General features: G+C 41.1%; 1 protein-coding gene across 1 annotated transcript; it reads left to right on the top strand.

Annotated features, from left to right (window-relative positions):
• The first annotated feature begins 254 nt into the window (after positions 1–254).
• On the top strand, positions 255–1,905 carry LOC142612268 (uncharacterized). The gene is made up of 3 exons (XM_075784381.1): positions 255–399; positions 559–1,487; positions 1,618–1,905. The coding sequence occupies exons 1-3, from the start codon at positions 255–257 to the stop codon at positions 1,903–1,905; spliced, it is 1,362 nt and encodes a 453-aa protein (XP_075640496.1).
• Positions 1,906–8,708: the final 6,803 nt, after the last annotated feature.

Below are 8,708 nucleotides of genomic sequence, written 5' to 3'. Positions count from 1 at the left end.
AGGATCTTTTTCCCTTGCTGACTTAAGCATCGGAGGTGGTTTGGCTGACACCACACAGACGTGTTACTCTTCCACCCAGTTCATTTTGCAGGTTTCTCAATTACAGAGACGACCTCATTCACAGCATCATCCATCCGCTACAACGAGGAGCTCAACTATTGATTTTTTGCATCATCAGTTTGGCGCCGTCTGTGGGAAACACTAATCATTCAAGCCATCTCTTCCCGTGACAAAAGAGTTCCTCAAAGTGCGAGATGGAAGCAGAAACTAGACCTCAACCAGATGCTGTGCAACAACAACAAATCCAAGCCCTCTTGACAAATGTGGAAGAGCTGACTCGCCAGAATGAAGAGCTACGAAAGACGATGGAGTCTCAAAACGCAGAACGTTGGGGAACAGGTGAAAACCAAAATAAAGAAGAATCAAATTCTCAAGCCAATAGGCGAGACATAACTTCATGAGAAGATTCTACTAGGGTGGAGAATGAGCTCCACAACATGAGGAAGGAGCTGAATGAACTAAAAAGTGCTATAAAGGACAAAGGCTGAGAAAATCTAGATGGGATGATTCAAAGGACAGACTCACCCTTCACTACTAAAGTACTAAACCATTCCCTCCCACCAAAATTTCGCCTTCCACAGTTGGAGTCATATGACGGTTCCAAAGATCCCTTGGATCATATTGAATCATTCAAGACACTGATGCTATTGCAGATGACCCTAGATGAAGTGATGTGTAGGGCATTCCCAACAACACTGAAGGGAGCAGCCAGAGTATGGATCAACAAGATACCCCCAGGAGCCATTGTAGAATTTGAACAACTCAGTAAGGGTTTTGTTCATCATTTCATTGCGGGGCGAAGGCACAAAAAACCAACTGGCCATCTTCTCAACATTCAGCAAGCAGAAGGAGAATCACTAAGGCAGTACGTCACTCGATTCAATAAGGAGCTGCTGCAGGTAGACGAAGCTGAAGATCAAGTCATCCTAACAACCTTCCAAGCAGGATTGCTACTAGGAGATTTCTTCTTCTCAATTACTAAAAGTCCAGCAAAAACAGTAGCGAAGTTGCTTCACAAAGCCCAGAAGTACATGAATGCAAAGGATGCAGTGCTCGCAAAGGAGATGAAGGGGAAAAGGAAGAGAGATGAAGGAACAAACAACAATCGGGATAAAAAGGAGACACGAGGTGGTGGACAAACCATAGGGAAAAAGAAAGAGCTTCCAGATAGAAAACCCAAGTTCACCAACTTCACTCCTCTAATAATGCCAATTGAGCAGGTCCTTATGCAAATAAGAGAAGATCCTTCCCTGCAATGGTCAAAGCCAATTAGCGCTCCAATAGAAAGAAAAGACAAGAGTAAGTACTGTAGATTCCACCAAGAACACGGGCATCATACTGATGAGTGTACACTTGAAAAACCAGGTGGAAACTTTAATCTAGCAAGGGAAGTTACAGAAATACATCAAAAAGACGGAGCCATACAGGTACCATCGGAAGGACGACCAAGACAAAACTCCGGAGATAGGAGACACCAAACCCCCTACAGGAGAAATAAAGACGATCTCAGGAGGAATAACAGCATGCGGAACGTTGAAATCTCTAAAAAAGGCACAGGAAAGAGAGATAAACAGCGTCCATTCACGGCTCCCTCCAATAAAGATGCCAAGGAATGATGAACCCGATATTGTCTTCTTACAAAGAGACAGTCGTGGCATCAGGCAACCCCATGACGATCCACTTGTAATCATGCTTAAAGTAGAAGAGTTCAACATCCACCAGGTGCTCATTGACAATGGAAGCTCAGCAAATATCATCTACTTGCCCGCATTTCAGCAAATGAAGCTTGATAAGAAGAAGATCAGGCCTTTTCACCTCGCCTCTGGTAAGCTTCATAGGGGATAGGATCCTCTCTAAAGGCATCGTCACTCTAACTGTGATTGTAGGAACTAATCCGACATAGGTCACCAAGGAAATTGATTTCCTTATAATTGATTGTCCTTCAACATACAACATCATCTTGGGAAGACCTGTACTCAACAAACTAAGAGGAGCAACGTCAACATATTACTTGAAAGTGAAGTTTCCAACAGCACATGGGGTAGGAGAAATCAAAGGAGACCAAGTTTTGGCAAGAGAGTGCTATCAAGCTGCCTTAGCATTTGGAGAGAATCACACATGGGTGATCAACGAACCAGAGCCCATTCCTGAATCGTCAGAAACACCACAAGAAGTGGAGATCATCCCAAGAGACTCGACGAAGATATTAAAGATTGAAACAGCACATCCAGCCCCTGAGAAAGAGAAAATGACCTCCTTCTTAAGGGCAAACTAAGATGTTTTCACTTGGAAACACGAAGATATGTCTGAGATTGATAGGAAGATCATACAGCATCATCTTAACATTAACTTGGAATACGAACCTGTACAGCAAAAGCGGAAAGTGTTTGCACCAAAACGCAACAAAGCTGTAACTAAAGAAGTAGAGAAACTACTAGAGGCTGATTTCATCAGGGAAGTCTTCTATCCAGAATGGCTTGTAAACATGGTTATGATAAAGAAGAGTAATGGCAAGTGGAGGATGTGCATCAACTTCACAGACTTAAATAAGGCTTGCCCAAAAGATAGCTTCCCCTTACCAACGATTGATCAACTGGTAGACTCGACTGCTGGACACAGGCTCTTGAGTTTCATGGACACATTTTCTGGATATAACCAGATTCTCATGGACAAAGACGATCAAGAGAAGACCTCATTTGTTACCAGCCAAGGGTTGTACTGCTATAAAGTTATACCCTATGGACTAAAGAACACAGAAGCCACCTACCAAAGGTTCGTGAACCACATGTTCTCTCATGAGATTGGAAGGAATGTGAAGGTGTACGTAGACAATATGCTGGTAAAAAGCAAGGCGAAGCCAACCACTTGGACGATCTCAAAGAAACCTTTAGCACACTACGTAAGTACAATATGAAATTAAACCCTACAAAGTGTGTTTTTGCCGTTGTTTCAACGAGGTATAGAGACAAATCCAGACAAAGTAAAAGCAATAATCGAGGTCAAATCACCAAAGACAATGAAGGAGGTGCAGAGCCTGACAGGAAAGGTTGTAGCCCCAAATAGATTCGTCTCTAGGGCAATGGATAAGTGCATGCCATTCTTCAAGGTATTGAAAAAACTTTTCGGTGGACTGACGAATGCGAGAAAGCTCTTACCAAGTTAAAGGAGTACTTGATGAAGCCACCTCTGCTAAGCCCCTCGGTGATGGGAGAGAAGCTGTACCTCTACTTGGCAGTATCCAATATTGCGGTAAGTTCAACACTGATCAAAGAAGAAGGAAACGTGCAAAAGCCCGTCTATTACACCAACCAGGCATTTCAGGGTGCAGAGGCGAGTTACCCAATGATGGAAAAGATAGCTTTCGCGTTGTTGGTTGCCTCTAGAAAGCTCTGTCCTTATTTCCAAGCACACCTCATTGTCGTCATGACAGATCTACCCATAAGAAAGACGATGAACAAAATGGATGTAGTAGGATGACTCATCCAATGGGAAATTGAGTTGGGCCAATTCGACATTGAATATCGGCCTTGAGCAGCAATCAAAGCCCAAGTGCTAGCAGACTTCATTGCAGAGTTCACTTACCCTTATAAGGAAGAAGAACCTTCTATGGAAACATGAACGGTCCAAACAGATGGGTCTACAACAAGGAAAGTAGGAGGGGTAGGAGTTGTGCTCATATCTTCAAAAAAAGAAACATTGAAGTATGTAGTCCGATTATAGTTCCCAGCAACGAATAACGAGGCAGAATACAAAGCATTGCTGACAGGGCTAAGCCTAGCAAAAGCTCTAAGAGCAAAAAGAATCTTATCGTCCAAGCTGATTCTAAGCTAATAATTGGACAAGTGAAGGGAGATTACGAAGCCAGAGAAGAAAGGATGCAGAAGTACTTGAAGATCGTCTAACGACTCTCACAACACTTTGAAACCTAGACTTTGTGCAAATCCTAAGAACCAAAAACGCAGAAGCTAATTTCCTAGCAAGATTGGCCTCGTCAGAAAACTACAAGGCAACCTCTGAACTATGTGTAGAGATAAAGGGGCAGCCAAGCACAGAAGGTGGGTAAGTTCTGAAGATAAAAGAACAAGACGAGTGGATGACTCCCATCATCCGTTAATTGAAAGAAGGATGGCTCCCCGAAGATAAAATGGAAGCAAGGAAGATACAAATCAGAGTAGCTTGCATCGTCATTATTGACAACGTGCTCTACAGATGAGGATATTCACTCTCATATCTAAGATGCGCCAGTTCTGAAGAAGCAGATTATGTGCTGCACAAGATATACGAAGAAATCTGTGTAAATCACGATGGGGCAAGATCCTTAGCAGGAAAGGCACTCAAAGCTGGATATTACTGGCCAACCCTATAGAAAGACGCATACAATATCATCAGAGCATGCAACAAGTGTCAACGCTTCACAAATATCCAGACAAGACTAGGAGAGACGATGATACCCATATCCTCACCATGGCCCTTCACCCAATGATATATTGATATCATGGGTCCCTTCCCTTTAGGGAAGAAGCAACTCAAGTTTCTGATCGTCGCAATTGACTATCTCACAAAATGGGTAGAAGTTGAGCCAGTGACGACAATAACAGCGGCTAAAGTCACAAGCTTTGTATGGAAAAACATCATCTACAGGTTTGGAGTCCTACAAATCATAATATCAAACAATGGAAAGCAGTTCGACAACCCCAAGTTTCGAAAATTTTGCCAAGACTTGGGAATCAAGAATCACTACTCTTCTCCAAGACACCGTTAGACCAACGGCCAGACAAAAGTGACAAACATAAGTTTGCTCAAAATTATCAAAAGTAGACTTGAGGGGGCAAAAGGGCATGGCCTGAAGAGCTACAAAACGTCCTTTGGGCATATAGGACGACCATAAGAATCCCAACAGGAAAAACACCATTCAGAATGACATTTGGCACTAAGGCCGTCATACCAGTGGAAGTAGGACTAGTGAGCTTCCAAGTAAAAAAATATGAAGACCAGAAGAATCAACAGGAGCTTAACAGCAATCTGGACCTAATCGATGAAGTTAAAGAAAAAGCTATGAAGACTAGAAGAAGTAGGACTGGTGAGCTTCCAAGTAAAAATTTATGAAGACCAGAAGAATCAGCAGGAGCTTAACAGCAATCTGGACCTAATCGATGAAGTTAAAGAAGAAGCTATGAAGCGAATGGCCAAACACAAAGAAACAATGGCCAGGTACTACAACAGAAAGGTTAAGGTAAGAAGGTTCAACACAGGAGACCTCGTTTTTAGGAAGGTGTCACAGGCAACAAAGGACCCATCTTAAGGAAAATTGAGACCAACCTAGGAAGGCCCCTATGAAGTAATCCTTTATTCCAGAGAAGGCTCCTACTACCTGAGGTCTCTAAACGGCCAAGAATTGCCTCAATCATGGAACATAGAACACTTGAAGAAATACTACTTGTAAGGAACGCTTTACATTTTTAAGTTGCTTAATCTTCATATAAATATGTAATGACAACCATCACTTTCATCATGCATAAGATCAATAATACATAAAAGCATTATTAATGTGTATTTATCAATGATTATCCATGACTTGTCAATACATATTTAACAATGATTATCCATGATCTATCACTATCAAAACGTGTGCAACGATTAGGAGTCATCCTTGGGAGATGTCTCAAGGATCTCCGTCATTAAAATTTCAAATTAAAAGCTATTTTCACACAACCAACGGCATCATAGCCATTGAAGTTGTTCATACACAACTACCAAAGTCGACTAAATCAAAGTTGTTTAAACATAACCAACATAATTGTCATTCAAGACAAAACAAAAACTGGTTAACCTAAAAGACGCTCCAATACCACGACCTTAAGTCATGAGTAGAGTGCAACACCGTCATTCAAACTTAACTCAATGAAAAACTGTTCAAACACAGCTAAAAATACTAAGTTGTTCAGACACAACTAGCATTGTCATTCAAACATAACTCAATGAAAAGATGTTCAAACAAAACTAAAAATACTAAATTGTTCAAACACAACTAGCATCATCATTCAAACATGACTCAATGAAAAGCCGTTCAAACAAAGCTAAAAATACTAAGTTGTTCAGACACGAGTTACATCGTCATTCAAACATGACTCAATAAAAAGCTGTTCAAACACAGCTAAAAATACTAAGTTTTTCAAACATGACTAACATCGTCATTCAAACATGACTCAATAAAAAGCTATTCAAACACAGCCAAAAATACTAAGTTGTTCAAGCACAACTAACATCGTCATTCAAACATGACTCAATAAAAAGCTATTCAACACAGTCAAAAATACTAAGTTGTTGAAACAAAACTAACATCGTCATTCAAACATGACTCAATAAAATGATGTTCAAACACAACTAAAAATACTAAGTTGTTCAACAACTAACATCGTCATTTAAACATGACTCAATAAAAAGATGTTTAAACACAGCTAAAAATAATAAGTTGTTCAAACACAACTAAGATCTTCATTCAAATATGACTCAATGTATAGCTGTTTAAACACAGCTAAAGAATACAACTAAGGTTGTCATTCAAACATGACTCAATAAAAGCTGTTCCGACACAACTAAAAACACTTAGTTGTTCAAACACGACCAAAGATCATCGCTAAGCTAGTCAAATATGACTCAATAAAAAAAATCATCCCACGGTGACTGATGGTTAAAAGCTGCTCAAATGCAGGCTAAGCATAAAAGTTGTCTCAATACAACTAACATCGTCGTAAAGGGTTGTCCAAGCATAAAAGAGTTGTTTACTACAACTAAAAGCAGGAAATCCATAAACCTATCTATCATTGTCAAAGGAATTATTTAGTTTCCCAAAACAACAGGCCCAAAAGGAATTGTTTAGTTGCCCAAAACGACAGGCCCCAAAGAGAAATATTGTTCTTGCCTTACAAGAAAAAAAAAGGTAGAAAGAATAAAAGATTACTGCTCATCAAAGACAAGGTCTGTAGGGGTTGCAACAGTGGCCTCCTTCATTCCTTGAGCAACGTCTGTGGCTTCCTCCGTCACATTCTCCGTTGTAGCCTCAGAAGGACGATCAGACATAAGCTCTTTTTCAACTTCCTCAACAGCCAAACGTAGTACTTGCATAATTCATCAGAGTACTCATTGGAGTCTTTAAAATCCTGTACCGCCATGGCCCCAACATTCTATAGCTTCAGCTCCATGTCACCAATCTGCTTGTCCTTTAGCTTGCAAAAGTCCTTCTCCACTTGCAAGCTTTTCTCCAAGGTTGCCACACGCTCCTTGTCATTCTCAGCTTCAGCAGCGAGGATGGCAACCTTATTCTTGAGCGTTTCATTCTGTCTTGAACTTCGGCATCACCAGCTTTCGTGGGATCTTTCTTAACGACATCACCAGCTTTCTTCTTGGACAAAAGGCCACTGATGGTTCTACCCTTGGCCTTCTTCTCTTGAACTTCGGCTAATATTTGCTTACTAAACCTAGTCGTCATTCCCGAAAGGACGAAGAAAAGGACCAAAAAAAAAGAGAGAAAGAGAGGACAAAAGGGAAAGAAGCACTTACTCTTTTTCACAACTTCCAAGTCTTTTCGAACCTTAGTAGACGGTTACGGGCCCAAGAAATGAAGAAATAAAGATTAAGAAGAGACAAGCTTGTCAAAATCCTTGACGGTCTCTAAATATTCCCTTATTTTTTTAACACAAAGCTGGTACCTCTTCTTCAGACGAGGATACTAGGCAACTGCAAAACAAGAATACGAGTAAGTCACATATCACCGTTACTCCTAGAAAAAGGTAAAAATAGTTAAAAAGACGAGGAAGACGCACCAGACACGAAAGCTCCCTAACTACAAAAAACTTGGGGGCTTCGTCCAAGTCCTCACTAGGGATGAACTCCCAACCACTTCCACAGATAAAAAAAAGAAATTTGGCTTCCAGTTTCAGAGAGATGAGGGGTAATCGAGGATTAACCTAGAAGCCCTATCCCACTACTTAAACTCATAATAGTCGGGGTCCTTAGACTTTCTCAGATGATAAAAATGGAGGAATTTGTGCCTCCTAATGACGTCACCCTCATTGGCAGACATCCATACCACCATGCAAGAAACAAGGATTCGCCAAGAGTTAGGCATCAACTACGCCGGAGCAAGATGCAAATAGGAAAAAAGTTCCTTAACAAAGGGATGAACAGGGAAACAAAAGCCACTGGTAAAATCGGCCTCGTAGAAACAAACCTCATTAGCATACGAGTGACAAGCTCTTTTTTCATCACTCGGGATCCTAATTTAACAGAATCAGGGAACTGAAATCTATCCCTGATTTGCTTCTCATCCTTTTCGGAGAGAGAACACGAGATGTTCCAAGCCTTATAGGGGGTAGAAACAGAAGTGGCCTCTGAGACCACATGATCATCAAACGAGGATAACCTCGTCTCCAGGTCATTTGGCCTTACCTCGGACATCCTTAACAACCTAGCTACCTCAGTAAAATGGGAAACTAAAGGAAACAAGGAAGGGATGACAGAAGTATACAGACAGTCCTTCCCTACGAAGGAATTGGTCCCCTCAAGATGCTCCCCCTCTACGGACTCAATTTAACTACATAAAATGGGCAAAAAAGAATGCTATGGAAGGACAATCTGCTCTAACAGTA

The sequence above is a fragment of the Castanea sativa genome, chromosome 10 (assembly GCF_040712315.1).
Source record: "Castanea sativa cultivar Marrone di Chiusa Pesio chromosome 10, ASM4071231v1".
Taxonomy (NCBI): domain Eukaryota; kingdom Viridiplantae; phylum Streptophyta; class Magnoliopsida; order Fagales; family Fagaceae; genus Castanea; species Castanea sativa.
The sequence above is the reverse complement of the archived record's forward strand: the minus strand, read 5'-3'. Positions and strand labels throughout refer to the sequence as shown.

Bases quoted from the DNA above. Each gene is read 5' to 3' on its own strand.
- LOC142612268 (XM_075784381.1), top strand. From the start codon at position 255: ATGGAAGCAGAAACTAGACCTCAACCAGATGCTGTGCAACAACAACAA. The intron at 400-558 runs GTGAAAACCAAA...GAGAAAATCTAG, and splicing joins CGCAGAACGTTGGGGAACAG to ATGGGATGATTCAAAGGACA. The intron at 1,488-1,617 runs GTACCATCGGAA...AAAAAGGCACAG, and splicing joins AAAAAGACGGAGCCATACAG to GAAAGAGAGATAAACAGCGT.